Consider the following 16,177-nt stretch of genomic DNA (forward strand, 5'->3'; position numbering starts at 1 on the left):
GCTGCCACAAGAAAAAAAACACAGAACTAGTAACCTGTCCCCAAAAGAGCAGCAGAAAAGAAAGTCATCATAAAAAGGCTCTAGGACTCAGCACTGGCTATGGTAGGGAATAAAGGGAAGTTTTAAGCACAGGTGTCCTGTGAGATACCAATATATGTTGTTATATGGGAGAAAAACCCCAAATGATTAACCAGCAAGGGCAAGATGGGATTTCTGCACACATGTGTAGGTGGTCACACGCATGCTTTTATGAGTACAACACTGAGGTATGACTATGGATGTCAGTGCATGTCCTGGTTTCGGCTGGGATACAGTGAATTTCTTCTCAGTAGCTGGGACAGTGCTGTGTTTTGGATTCACTCTGGGAATAATATTGATAGTATTATGTTTTGGGTTTGCTACGTTTTATTTATCCTAAGACTGCCTTTTTTTGTGTGTCTCATGCTCTGCCAGTGATGCACGAAAAAAAAAAAAAAAAAAAGCTGGGAGGGAACATAACCACAACAGGTGACCCAAACTGGCCAGGGGGATATTCCACACCGTAGAACAACGTGCTCAGTGTATAAACTGGGGGAGTTATCTGGAAGGGGGCTTATCTGGGTTCAGGGTTGGGGTCTCGCCTTGGTCAGCATGAGGTCAGCAATTGTATTGTGCAACCCTTACCTGTTGTTTGTTTCTTTCTTTTTATTATCAAAATCATTATTTGTTACTATTATATTTTACTTTATGTCATTGAGCTACTCTTATCTCAACGTCTCAACCTACAAGTTGTATTTCTGCTTCTCCCCATTCCACTGGGGTGGGTGGGGGGAAGTGAGCAAGTGGTGTTTAGCAAGTGGTGCTTAATTGCCAGCTGGGCTTAAAGCACAACAGTACAATAAAATCTATTTCAATTATCTCTCACATATGTTTCCCTTTCTTCATTTCATTCTTTTTTTATATGCCTTCTACAATTTTACTAGAGATTATAATATGTTAAAACACACACTACCTCATTTTCCATTGATTTGAGGCTCATTTTGAGAGAACTAATAACTAAAAGTGTTAGCAAGCAGCAATGAAACTGTTCAAATCAATGAACTGAAGAGTACTTTCTGCTTTGTCTCTCATTTTATGGATAGAGACAGAGACAAGACCAGGAAAAGTCAGGTCAGGACAAGTTTTAAAACCTGGAATTTGTAAAAATTTGATTTTTTTTTTTTTTTTTTTAAAAAAGTGTGTTCAAAGACTTACACTAACTGAAAACCATTCAACACAGAATCCATGTAGCCATTTGTCAAGTGCCATCTTTCAGAGTTTGCACTATCAAATTAATACATGTAACAGAATGTTTTCTCCCTTAGAGCAACTAGAAACTTCTAAATTTGACTTCATTTGCTCTATAAAATGTTCATTTAAAAGCAATGACACTGTGAAATTAAAACTGGTCTTGGTCTTTAAAAATATTTTCAATGTGAATGAAGGATACATATTGCTTTTTCTTATATCTATGTAGAATTACTGGTTTGTCTCAGAGCTCTTTTGATAAACAACAGATCCTTTTCTGCTCTACTTTACTGAAAAAAAAAAAAAAAGCTGGAAATTTGTTTTTTAACAACTCAGTTATTAAGTTTCCAAGGAGATCAAAGGAACATCTGGAATATCTCCTGCTATCTTTAGTGTCTTGAATTCAAACTTTAAATACTCATGCACTGGACAAATTCCACCCATTTTTCTCCAGTACTATGTGTGTTTTCACCAGCTGAAATGAGGCCTGGATAAATGTGGTAGGTAGTGTCCTCCCAGCCCCAATGTTCTTCCTCAGCTCCAGCAAAGGCAAGGCAAGACGTAGTAGAATTCCAGCTGGGACCAAAGGAGGTCCTGTGGTTCAGCCACCTCCACCCCTTCACTTGCAGCAACCACCACCTTCTCAAAAGCAAAGAAAGGAAAGAAGGAGGAAGGGGAACCATGGCTCCTGGATCCTTTAATGCTTTTGTAAAGTCTTAGACAATATGAGGTAGAACAGGCAGGAAACCTGACAGTGTGGATAGGCAGTGTAATTTGTTAGTCAAGATGAGCTAATTTTCATCCTTGAAATGAATACATTCGTCAAAATGTGAATATATGAAGGGAAGATGAGCATTTTGTTTCTTTTTTTCTATTTGTTTCTTTTAAAATTTAGATTGGAGCACTTGGAAAATTAATTGTATAGCTATTAAAGTATTAGATGAATCCAATTAACTCAGTATGGAAGCATGTGAACCCATCAAATCTACTCTGTGTGTTTGATCCAGTCTGCATATATATGTATATGTATGTATATTTCACATAAAAATGAAGTTGTGTCATAAATTAATTCAAGATATTCCCTTAGAATGGATAATTTCTAGCACTCATACTATGATAATATTAATAACTAAAATTATTGCAAGAAACCTATGATTTAACATGGAATTTAAAAATGCACACTTAAAATCACAAAATTCCATGTTCCTTCATCTTATAATAGCTGATTTATGATGGAAAAACAGACAATCAGAAAAACCAGAAGCAAATCTAAATTCAATCCAGAAACTTTGTCCCATTTGTTTGCGTTCTAGGAGTATGTATCAGCACATTTTTTAATGACGTTCCATAATATACTATGCAACCATCAGAGCTAATTATAAAAAACTCCCTTTTCTCTTACTTGGAAAAGATGGGCATTTTTTCATTGATCCACAAAAATTAAATAAGGAAGAAAATTTGCAACAGTTTCATTTTTGAGGGCTAAATTCAGTAATTCAGTCTGTGACACACACACATACACACAAACATAGCTACTTCTTAAGCAGGGCAGAACTATTCACTTTGGCAGAAAAGTTTTTGGTTCTGATATGGTACTAAAATAGAGGGGAAAAAACCCCAATAAAATCTCTGTGGAAACTGGTGATTGCCATATATATTTTACAGCACTGTAAAAGGAAATAGATATCGATTTTCTTTAGCATCCACTACAGTGACACTTTTCATGTTCTCTGATTTATGCATGTATAACATCAAATTAAGCTCTCAGTATAGAATGATGTTACACATTTAAGAAATTAAATATAGCCTTTGGTATAATTTTACCTAAGACTTTCATGGATCTAGAATACCTTAATTAAATATGAATATGTATGAACAAAAACAACAACAAAAATCTATGTATTCAGACAGCCTGCGTAGGAATTTTGGTGCCAAAATGTGAAATTCACAGAAACAGTGAACACCTCTAAATTTATTCTGGACAATCAATGCTTGTCAGTCTGCATTTGAACTCATTTAAACTTGGACTTTGAAAGAACTTTGACAAGCTAATACAAACAGACATATGTATGAGTAGTTTCTCCTACATTGACTCTTTCTCTGAGGTCTGAGATGTTCCCTTCCTTTCGGTAGATGGCAAACTCAGGACTCTGCAGCACTGCCTCGGAGCGGGTCATCCAGCTGTGGAGCTCTGTCGAATCCGAGTCAAACCTGAGAGACAGAAATGTGTAATACGACTTTCAATTTCCACTAAGTTTGTGAAAACAGGATTGGCAGCAAACATGGTTGTTTAAACAAGTGAATAAACAGCAATTTCTCTCAGAAAAAGAGAGTTTTAAACTCCCATATCTCATCAGAGAGTTCAAAAAGTATTCACCCTACGATTTAGAAATATAAAATTTAGAAACTTTTCCATTTTTAAGACCCTAATTTGACAGCTGAACAGATTCAATAATTTTCACAATAAGTATTCTAATTTTTCCAGCTGATGTTTTTGGAAGACATGAAATAAATGCCTCTCAGTGAAGAGAGTACCACAAGTCTGTTGGCTGAGCTGAGGATGTAAGGCCTATCTGGATGCAACCTTCAAACCTGTGAGATTTATGTCCCAGCTTGTAATGATGATATTATAAAGGAAATTCAAGCAGAAAATTTGATGGTAAGAAAGAATCTTTTCTGATTGACTCAAATTTGTTGTAGAATGTAATTACCAATCAACAGGTACAACTTTCTACAGTTAAAGCTTTAGAAACCAAAATTAAGATCCCCAACTCTCTGCACTTACTTTATAACTAATTTTTTACTCCACAGTCCTCCTTACTACAGTCTGGATTCTTTCATCAACTCCTTTAAAACTGATCTTAATTTTTGTTAACCACTCGTAAGGTAATGTCTCAAAATGTATATATGTAGATTACTAATGTCTAGAAATTTGAAATTGTGATTCAGTATCTACTGTAGGTTCTAAAACAAGAAGCTTCAGACAATATTTTTTCTCAGTTGTGCCACACTCTCTGCTTGATTGCATTTCTTTATTGCACTGTATGTTCTAATATTTATATTCCTTTTGCAGCTGACTTTCCTTCTGCAGCAATACAGTAAACACAATAGAGCAGAAAGACCTGGGGGAAAAAATAATGAGCTTTATCTTTCAGTTTGCTTTGTGACTATAGGTTGCATCATTTTCATACAACTGAAAATCTACTAAAAACAGTAACTTGAACAACAATTATACCCCTGGATGAACTTAATTATTTTATAAAAACAGACTTCATTTATACAAGGATTTATACTTCTAAAATACCAAGAGGTAAGGTAAAACCAGGTGCTATATAAATCTACATATACAGAAATGAAAAATGCATATAAGAAAAATTTCCATGCCTGAGCTAATATTTATGATTCCCTTTTTTTCCTTCTCCACTGCTATTTTTTGTATTCATAAATAATGAAAGCAAAAGAAAAAGAATCACACACTACCTTAATCTCAGTCCAATATTCTATTTTCAAATTATAAACTCTTAGGAATAATTTTGATAAAACAATTCCTGATAATACTATTTGAATAATCATTCAAGGAGAAAAAATGTGACTTTGAAGTAATGGAAAGTGCAGAAATCTTCAGTTTTATAAAGAACTACAGATCCAGAGGCAGAAGACAAAATAAAATTCCCAGATGGTTCAAGGAATGTCCGTGCCAGTAACAGATTCTAATCCCTGAACTTGAACTCCACAGTCAGTTAAGAGCTTCCTACTTCAGCTTTATTTCTGATCATTAAATCAACTGCAATTCTTGAAGTAAAATGTTATCCTCTGTTCTGCAAATAATAACTGTATATTTGATGATCACAAACCACCAGACATCTGACAGCAGTGAAGACAAGTTTAGCAGTCCCTGAGTACTAAAATTCCTTGACTGCAGGTACAATTGTATGAATGCTGGCATTTGTTCTATTCTGAAGCTGCAGGCAAGTAGGATTAGTGAGACCAAGTCTCTGAAAAATAGCCTGGTGTTACCCTGGCACAGGATGGAAATTGACAGAGAAAAACATTTATCAGTGATCAATTCTTCAAAAAAAAAGGATTTATCCCTTGCCTCTGCAACACCTGGAAGAAGAATGGGAGCATTTGGGACGGTTTTGACAGTTCAACAAATAATTAGGAACACATCTCATGGCCCAGAGAGCCATCAGATGGTGGTGAGTATTAGGCACAGATCTTTAGGGTCCCTTCCAACTGAAAGCATTCTATAATATGATATGATTCTCTGATATGACAAAGCTGATCTCACATAACAGATTGCTCTGTCACTTGCAGTTTCTTCTGGAGATAAATATAATGTCAGAAACAAAGCCTCCTGTTCAAAAAGGGCGATAGGGGGGTAGAAGATAATTAAAATACATAAAAGTTAAGTACCTTTTTGCAGTACATAAATATTTTTAAGATAAAGACATTTTACCCAGTATGAAAAAAACCAAACAAAACACTGCCATGTTCATCTTGTGTAAAAGGAGGAAACATTGGTAGAAATAGCATTTAATCATTCTGCTTTAGTGATTGTATGCTTCCTTTCTGAGCACAGCTGCAGTTAAAAATTATATTAGGTCTAGATTGATATCAAAGTATAAATAGAGTCTTTAAATCTCCTAGGAGCAACAATACTTTTGACATAAAATAGTGCAAGACTACCTTTCTGTCCCAACAAACCACCTCACGTAGAATTTGTAAAAATAGATCCATGGAAGATACTAAACCAAAACTCACTTGAGAAATTACGTTAAATACTACCTTAAATTAACATGCACATTGGCACGCTAACCACCTAAAAATTCAATTTGAAGGAGTGGATTTATTCTTCATGCAGAAGTCATGGTTTTGTTTTCCAGTTAGTCTTTTCTTCTGCTGTTCCACAATGGAGATACTATTTTTACTGGTCCCACAGCCCTTTCTTTACAGGCTAGCACATGCCAGCTGAGTTCAAATGGAGGTTTGATTTTACTGTGAAATATAAACAAATTTTCTCTTGTTGCTTAGTGATTTCCAGAATTTTTTTTATTAGATAGGGGACTTCTAGTAGGACTACAGTATCTTGCTGTGGTGTGTATTTGGGTTGGACATTCCATGCACAGAAGGAAAAAAATGTGACGCAATTAAGTTGTGAAATGCCTCAAAGTTGTGATTTATTGTGTATTTAATATGGAAAAGGAAAGCCAGAACAAGGAGTAAATTTTGAACAAATACATGATCATAGTAAGAGAGTTTGGAATGGGAGTCTGAAGTGGACATATGCCTTAGGATGATCCAGAAAATCAATTTGTGGAGAATTTTCCATGAAATTGTGACTGGCATAGATTAAAAGTATGAAGATGGTTTTAAAATACGCTTTTGAGTAAATAGATATAGAAACAAATTCAACGTTGAACAAGTTCACATAGGAACACGAGGCATGAAGTATCTTCCTGTCATGTGGCCATCATGGTACATAATCTTATCTCTAAACTGACTGAATTTCATCTTTAAACTACATTACTATGTTACTGCTACCATGGCCAGACGGTGGTTTCAGTACTTTATTCTTCTAACAGACAGGAATTGCCTGACAACTTCCTTTGCTCGTCTGGTTTTTTTTTTTTTTTCCCTTCCTTCCCCAAACAAAAATCACACTGGGCCTGTCACCACTGTGAATCTTGGGCAGACATAAAACCATTTGCCTACATCTTGAGTTGGCAGGGAATGATACAACTTTGATCCAAGAACCACATTACTGAATTATTTTGTTTCCATGTCTGGACTGAAATCCCCAGCTCACCAAAGGTCTTTCTCAGCTTGCAGCTCTTCACTGCCTAGAAGGTATCAAAGAACAACTTTACAGTACAGGGTGCCCATTGGAAGAATTATTCTGATCTAATTCCCTGCTGTCTGTCTTCCTCCTCTGTATTTGTAGTTGATGAGCCATTAGTTGATAAATAGACTTGGTCTCATCTTCTAATTGAACAGCCGATTTATCCAAGCAACTACTTTTACCTTCCTACTTTTTTAGTTTAGTTGTCAAATAATTTTATTTCCTTTTGGAATGACATTTTGACCCTCCCTGTACACTTGTGATACTATTCAGTTTAGCCTCCTCCACATTATGACCTGTTCATTTCTGTAATGCACACCATGGCATGAAAAGAAATACTAAATCAATCCCAAGTGTGTATCTCCAACAGAAACTTCACTAGTACCATTAGGTATAGGGTACTTTTAAACCCAGTCATCACGGCCTGCAGCAAGTGCTGACAGCACCACTCCTATAATATTGCAGGTAATTTCAGGAGCTAAATGTGAAGAATATAAATTCTCTGGTTATTTGTCACTAATCCATTGCTCACCTCACAAAAAGTATAAAGGGTTAAAACTAATAAGCATTAAGAAGTGTCCATGTTTACAGACCTCATCATACCCATACTTCTTACACTCCAAGTGAAAACGTTGATTAGTTATTTCCCCCGTAAGAAACAGAAAACTATTCTGTTGTGTCTCAGTCACCTTTTCCTTTCCTCTGGAATTGGCTACAGACATACTGATATCAAAAAGCACCAGGAAAATTGAAGACATCTTCTTTTTGGGTTTGTTACCTATCATTAGATAACAATACCAGAGCAAAAGCTGCATTTCTGGAAGAGAATAACAGTTATCCCAATGGAGGGGCTGCAGAAGTGCTAAACAATCACAATCTAGTCCTGACTAATATAATTAATTGCACAGAAAGGGGATATCTGAAACAATAGCTACCAAAAACAACATTATAAAGTCATTATAATTTTTCCTTTGATACATTTTTTCCTACAAAAATCCAAACTTTTCTAAATAAGGAAGCATTGGAATCCCAAATAAAATAATTTTCAAAAAAGTGAGGTCTTCTCTCTTTTCAAAAAGTTCATTTAACAGCTGTTAAATGAAAAAAACACTAGATGGAGCAACTATACTCTTTTTAACACACCTTGCTCTTCAAAGGGCATCAAGTCTCTTTCAAATCTTCAGATTAACATTATACCAATAATAATGTTATGGCAAGTAGACCTTCCCTGGAAACATTAAGAAGCATGTAAAAAGCTATTTACCAAATTACAAAGAAAGGTATCTTTGGACATTATTGAAGCACATTAATATTAAAAATATGTTTATATTAAATATTAACCAACTCTTACCTGTCTGCTATTTAAAAACTTGGCATGACCAGAGCAATTTTCAGATTTTTCTGTGATATGCAACTGACCTGTTTTTCCCAGAATATGTAAATGCCATGAAAACAAATGTTACCTTGCATCCCTTCCTCCCATCTACAAGGTTTTTTAAATACTATAACCTCAGCTGTGTTGCATTTATCTCTAGCCCTAATGCTTAATACATACTTCTCAAGATCTTATTATACAGCTCCAAGTATTTTATCTTTCTCAGTTTCAAATTTATTCCTTTGGGAAAAGGAGCTTTTCTTTGACTAGTAACAGAACTTAACTCACCTGAATTATTCTGACATTTTGAAACATTACTTCTGAAGCAGTTTTAGATTTTTGGGGGGAGAATGGAGGGAGAAGAAATTTAAAAAAAAAAGAAATCAAATCTGATTCTTATCTCTGCTTTCCATCACTTATGGCAAAAACTTGCTTTAAGAGGCAAGAAAAAAATCAACAGCTTCCTTCCCATGCATCCATGTCGCAGTGAATAAGAGCAATGGAAATGTGACATTCAGTCCTGCGGATGTTACTGGTCTACAAATCAAATTGCTTCTTCTCAATTTCTTCAGTTTAAATAGAGATTTTTATACTTTCAATCCTGACAAAACACTTGGAAATATAAAAGTAGAACACATTCTAGAAAGTTTGATGCTTCACTCTTAGCCATCCATTTTTTTCTCCTCTTAGTAACTGGCTTAGTAACTGGAGGCTGTACTCTTACACAGTACACTAACACAATATTCACTGAGTAGCCAAAATACTCTTCCTCCTTAAAGAGGTTTCTAGTATCTCTAAAACATTTAGTTCACAGCAAAGCAAATCTGGAGCACAAATCTTTCCAAACATGTGGCAATGAAGCCTGATGCATTTATTTCAAATATACTCCTTTAAAGAAACAATGCTGCCAAAAACCTGAGAAGAGATGAAAGAAGCTGGCAAAACCTGGGAGCATTATTCACCACCTCAAAAAGGCCTCAACCCCCAATGTGTCTTTCCCTTCCAGCCCCAAAATACCAAGCAACAGCATGCAGTGTGTTGTGCTGTGGCTGCAGAAAGCAGCCAACACAGTCTGGTTATTTACCTTTGGAAGCTTCAGTAATTGCTAGGGGTTTTTTTATCAAACCAAAACTAAAGAGCACATAACCATAAACTATTAGCTATTAAGGGCTCAGGGAAAATTTTGGCTGTAAACACACGCAACATAGAACAATGTAGGAGAGGTAGGTTGAGGACCCCCATTCTTTTAGTTTACTTAAAAAAATCAAAAGGCATGCATCACTGTGGGCTTTGTTTATCCTGGGGTGCAGCTACAACAGAATACAAACAAAAAACCCTGAAAGATCTTGTGGCCAACAGTGCACCCAGAAAATAAATGACTGGCTGTTTTTTCATATATAATGCTTCTTCTCACATCAGAAAAAAGCATTGATCAAAAAGGTGTCTAGTCACCAATGAACAAAGATATTTTAACTGAGCACCCAAATTTTAAGATAAGCTTTCTTCTTCCATTATTACGCTTATATTTAGTATAAATTTATATTTTCTTTTCTTTGAGAAAGACAACAACATACTATTAAATGTGCTTGTTTTCAGGACTACATTTTTACATATTAATTAAAAACAGTCACAAAAATTGTTGTTCTAAGATGAAACTTCTTCCCCAAAGTTTACTGTCAAAGTGTTTTTCTGAAGCTATTTATTGACCGGTCCTCTCACTGTGGAACATCCGCTTGGACTTTCTGCAGACTAAAGGTACATAAATTGTGGGGTTTGTTTTTTTTTGTTTTTTTCTCTGTTCAGTTAGAAATGCCAAAAAATTATCTGAATGGAGAAACACTGCCTTCAGATAATACAACCATAATTCATCCTGCTGCACAGCTGTGGACATTTCCAACATTTACTTTGGACATTGCCATAATGTAGATCCACTCATAGGTATAACAGTCACCCTGGACTAGTTCTCATGCGCTGGTGCAATTGCATTGTTAAAGTAAATCTAGTAATTTCAGCACACAACACAATAGTTGGAGCATATTAAAGTGTATAAAACAATTAACTCCATTTTTCCTTGTAAAAGTCAGATTTCTCTCCCAGCAGATCAAAATAAAAGTCTAACCTGTGCAGAAATGAAAAGGACTCTGATTTTACACATCTAAAAGAAACCACAACTTATTCACTTATGTAAAGTCATCCCAGGCAAAGACTCAGAACTAAAGATTGCTCTATCTTGACTCTTATCTCAAAGTTAAACAGAAATTATATCGTGAAGGCACATATTTTAGATAGCATTAAAACAAATCAAAAACCCTTGAAACCTAGTATGCATGGTAAAAAAAAATCATTAACACACTGTAAATTTGGTAGCAGATCTACCAGTTATATATCTACAAGCAATCCTAGTCTCAAAGTTGATAATATATCCTATTTTCTGTAAAAGGATCAGTCAGATTTATATATAAACTTGTTAGTTGTAGTGCTTTAGACAGACATCAGCTAAAACACTCTAGCAACACATAATTATCAGTTTCTATAAACCAAGGTAGTTTGGAACAAAATCAATTCCCATAATCCAGCTAACTCCTGCCCTCAGGCAGTTTCATTGCCTGATGACTATGAAGTCTGTATTTTGCTGTACCCTGCCAAGTTTACTTTCAGTATTAAGGCAAATTAAAAGAATATGAACAAGAAGGAAAAGATATGCTAACAGCAAATATATAGTAGCTGGGAAAGGAACTTCTACTGCCAATTGGCCTCCAGTTCTATAATGATACATATAGCAACAATTTTCTTGAAGAATTAAAAGAGTAGGTTCTAAAAAAATCATCCTCCTTAATTTAGCTTTAATTAAGATAATGCTTTCCTTTATAGCAGTGGCCTTATACTTTACATCCTTATGAAGTAAGATCATTCCTAAAACATTCAGTTTGGAAAGAAAAAAGTGAAAAGTTTTAAAATATCAATTATTTAAATACTTGAAAACAACAAGGATTCTTAATTTTTCAATTTCAAAATAAAGCACATCACTATTTTCATGACAGGGACCATGCTGCAATAAAGGTTTACTGTGGTATATAAGCCAACAGGGCCTTCATCCCGTTTCTCATCTTTGCAATTAATACTGAAACATTTACAGGAGTGCTAAGGCTTATAATTCCTGATAAGTAATAACTATGCCATCTAAAAATTCCTTCAACAAATTCAGGACTTAAAAGTCTGCTGATACTCATTTCTGTGCATTATTTTGAGTGCTTGGGAATATAACAGCAAAATATAACTCTCACTATGATTTAATGGTAACCTAGGACAAGGGAAAAAACAGATTCCAAATGAGGACTTTGGAGATAGATTCAATTCATTCAAATTTAGCTTAACATCTTATTTAGACTAAGCAATTTCCATAGAAATAGCTATCCAATTTAACAAAAAGGGGGAGAATCATTCTTCTTAAATCATTCCTAAATAATGATGCTGAGCTAGAAACCTTACTTTTAGAATGGTTAAACACAAGTACAATGCCTATGTATAAAAAGTATCTATTTTTTCAGTAACATACAGCTTCAATTAAAAAGAAGTCAGGTTTCTCCTATTCTTGCTATATTTCATTCTACTTAGTAAGTGAAACACTGTTTTATAAGAAAATAGTTGTCCTGGTAAACACATTGAACTAAACGAGGATATTGTCTATAGAAATGAGACACCGAATGCCGTTTCATGTCCCTTTCAGTCCTTGAATCTATTACCTTGGAATTCATGTTCATCTGAATATCAAAACATATTTCCAAAACAAACGTTACAATGAATGTTTGAATTCTACCTTCTTAGCACCTCATTTAGAAACTTAGTGCTTGAGGCAATTCTCCTTAAACACATCAGAAATTTTTCTCCTGACTTTAACTAGTGTTCGGCATTAGTCTAAAATCCCTTGTCACTTGTACTTGAGTTACACAGGAAAAAAAATCTGAAAGTAATAATGAGTTTCACCAAATATTAACTGCCTCTGCAGAGCTGCTATTTTTACTCCTGACCCATAAGCCCAGAAGAATACAATGAACTTTAGAAACCAGGTAATATCTGCATTATTAGTATTTTAACTACTATAAAATGCTTCTTAAAGAATACAAAAGTCTTAGAATTAATGGAATGCTTCTTGCCCATCATGTTTCAAGACCATAACCGAGTGGGATCCCCACAACGCCATACATAAGGACTTCAACTGACTATAATTACTATGCAATGGTATTGATGTAATCATTAACATTCTGTACTGCTAAATAGGTGGAATAGAAGCACAATATAATCCATAACTCATCCTGAATAAAGAAAGAGAATTATCAGCTGGTACCCTAACAGAGAACAGAAATACAATTTTAAGCTCAAAATAGCATACAGAAAAATATTGCAGTCAAATGACTATTTTTGCATTTTCATCCAGACTCTGTCAGTATTCTCTCTCTGTCTCTTGATGATTCTCACCTCTTCCTAATTTCTGAATCCACAAGGAGTTGCCTTTTTTTGTGGGGTGGAGGTGGTGGGAGTTCCTCTTTACCATGCTTAACCAGGATTTGTTCTCTTGTGGTCACCATAGTTACAGTTTCCATTACAGTTGTCTGTGTTAGTGATGTCTGAGTGGTAGTGACAGCCTGCGAAATCTGTGAGAAGTACAAAAACAGAGGTCACACATTGTTTGAAAGACTTCAGTAAAGATTGTTTGGAGGAGCAATACAAAATAATGAAAATAATAGAAAAACTGCTCCCATCTGATCATAGGCTGACCTTCAGAAAAAAACCTTACATGCAACTCAAGCCAGATTGTTTTATCTGACTCATGGTGTGTGAATAAGATATCTGCAAAAGCCAATATCAAAATCAGAAAGGATTCTAATGAACTCTCAGCTCCCTGTAATCCATGCTGAATGAAGAAAAGAAATCAATGGAATTTTACAATGGAATTGAATGATAGCAAATACCTACAATTTTACTATGACTAAATAATAATTTCAGACTGTCCCCAGTCTGAAAATTTGCTCCTTGAGAGGTGATGAAGGCATGAAAATAGCACTAAATTACCAATCATTAGTCTTACCATTTATAAAAAATTTCAAATCGAATGTAATTCACCATAACCTACTTGCATGAAAGGGCAGTCAACTTTCCGGCTGGAAATCTTAGATTAGAACATACACACTAGAAGGCAAATTAATTTGCATCAGTTTTATTCCAAATTAAAAAAAAATATTAAGGGGTTACTAATACCCGTGGCATGTAACACTACCAATCTAATGCATTTAGCTTTGCCCCAGTAACATGAAAAAACCCCTTTGTATAGCTCAGCTGAATTAAAAAAAGAATGATGAGAAATATTTTTTGCTCATACTTGTTTGTACACTGCTTGTGCATGTACTGCCAATTTATACTTTTTTCCATATAACACCAAACTAGAAACTTCCAGTTCAGATGTGGGCAGCTGTTCTTAAATCCCTTAACTCATGAGAAATAGGTCACTTCTTTTTCTGATTCTCTCAGATGATGGCTCATTTGTCAAAATGCTCAGTTACAGCTCCAATGACCAACTCACAGTTTGAGAGCAATGAAACGGAAAATAAAAGAACGAATTTATACCAGGAGTAGAAAAAGTTGTGCACCTGAAGAGCCCTGCTTCTTTGCTTTTGCTAATATGCAAGAATTAGAGTTTCCAATTCAATAATGGAAATTCCAGTATCTAAAAGTCCATTAAACTATAAACACATACATAAATTATCTATTACTTCTTTTATCAGAAACTCAGTAAGAGAATTGAGTCTGCTTAGTTATTGAGACATAAGTGCTTCTATAAACAAGGAAGAGGCAAACAGGTCTAACACCTTTCCCACAATGCTTTCTTGCATTGAAAAAAATAATAGAATGACGAGGAAAGGGAAATACTGTTAGCAAGAAGCCTCTTCCCAGCAGGCAACATCAGTAAAGCTAAGAAACCTGAAAAAAACCCCAACAAATTCCTTTTCTGAATTCTTCACATTGTCTTCTATGCAAAAGTCTTCCTGTTCTTTGGCCAGGCTGCCAGTGGAAGTGATGAGTTGGGAAGTGCTTTACCACTGTAAATTGTCAGTATTTCTTACATAAAGCAGTTAACCCAATGCTGTTCTTCCACCTCTAGAAAGAGGCAGTAGTCTAGATTTTAGAGCAGACTCTGGACTACTCAGAAGATTATCAAATTTAGATACAGAACAGGTTTTTTAAAAAATATATGGATTAATTATGTCAATTGAACAAACCGCTTGTGACCTGCAGGGATTTAGCTAACATATGAACTACAAAGTTCTCTGGAAGAGAAAAACACCCAGTTGACTTTTTAATCACTAGAATTTTATGTAGTAACACTCTTGTTTTAATTCTCTCAACAAATGTATTGATTTTAACTTTTTTTCCTACAGAAATCATGACAATATTAAGTCAGCATTTCCATATTTTTATTGAAACTCTATACAGCATACTTTTCCATTTTATTTTAATTAATTATAGGGCAGAAAGAAAAGCAAGTTAAAGCTTCTGATGTCTAGGGTTCTATGAAATTTGAGGATAGAACCTGATGTCATCTTTCCCTGAGCTGACTAAACATAAGAAAAAAAAGAATTTCTTGCCTATTCTATAAGTTTGGGTACAGTCTCTCTGTCTCTCTTTCCTCTTCTCATAAATTCTTATTACACTCTGTTTTATCCAAAAATCAATGACAGGATGATGTTTCAGACACCCAGAGTCATATCCTGCCATGTTTTCATTTGCTAATCAATATTAGGGCAGAGTTTTCAGCGAAGAAGGTGAAACACAGAATAAACCACAGCTAGGGCACTGTAGGAATCATCTGCAGCATAATACCAATTACACAGGAGTAGCAGCTTCAGCTGGAGATGGGGAACTGCACTTCCAGAGCTGGTAGTGCAGTTACTGCTCAGAGCAGTCATGTCATGATGCTGTGAGGGGTAATGATTTCTATGTCAAAATAGTAAAAAACTGTTTTTCATGCTGAATCAACAGGAGTGGAGGTTAAATACTATGTGCTTCAAAAGGAGAATGGAGATGTGAATTTGAAGTTCATAATTATTCTAACTAGAGACAGGGTAAGACTGAAAGGTAGATTGCAGTCTTACTCTGCAAGAGAAGGCTGGTTCACATTTAAAATGCATACAATTTAGTGTGTATAGGACAATCAAAAATATTAGGAATTACAAAAAAGAAGTAACTTTTATTGGCTTATCTGGGGAAAAAAAGAAAATGAAGGAAAAAAAAAAAAAGGAAAAAGAAAAAAAACAAAACCAACCAACCAAAAAATATCCCCACCCAAACATCTTTTTAATCACCAAAATGGTGTGTTTCATGTATTATTCAAAGATGGTCCAAATAATAAATGTATATTTTCTTCATCCCTCTCAGTCCCTGAACAGCAAATGTGATTCTGAGAAGGGGCAATATAGACTAGGGCTTTAACCCACTAGAAAATCATATGGAAAGTGCTAAGGTGACTCACAAGGCTGCACATTAAAAGGCTTTCGAAATACAATGCTTGCCTGCAGTATCACATCAAGCCCATCTTGGAAACATGTTAAAACTCATCTCTTTTCAGAGTAGAAAAATTCAAATCTTTTTCATCATCTATAGGCAAACATATGTACAACGTGTGTACAGCACTTCAGTAG

At 35.0% G+C, this 16,177-nt stretch overlaps 1 protein-coding gene across 10 annotated transcripts in view; it reads right to left on the minus strand.

Moving 5' to 3' along the window:
* DMD (dystrophin) overlaps positions 1-16,177 on the minus strand; it is a 1,179,964-nt gene that overhangs the window by 683,032 nt on the left and 480,755 nt on the right. For all 10 annotated transcript variants that reach the window (XM_032100882.1, XM_032100878.1, XM_032100881.1 and 7 more), the window contains 2 exons: positions 12,960-13,135; positions 3,354-3,477 (listed from right to left, as the gene is read on the minus strand). In XM_032100882.1, the coding sequence (XP_031956773.1) occupies positions 3,354-3,477; positions 12,960-13,135 (300 nt within the window). The remainder of the gene's footprint in view (positions 1-3,353; positions 3,478-12,959; positions 13,136-16,177) is intronic.

This window comes from Corvus moneduloides, chromosome 2 (genome assembly GCF_009650955.1).
Source record: "Corvus moneduloides isolate bCorMon1 chromosome 2, bCorMon1.pri, whole genome shotgun sequence".
Classification (NCBI taxonomy): Eukaryota; Metazoa; Chordata; class Aves; order Passeriformes; family Corvidae; genus Corvus; species Corvus moneduloides.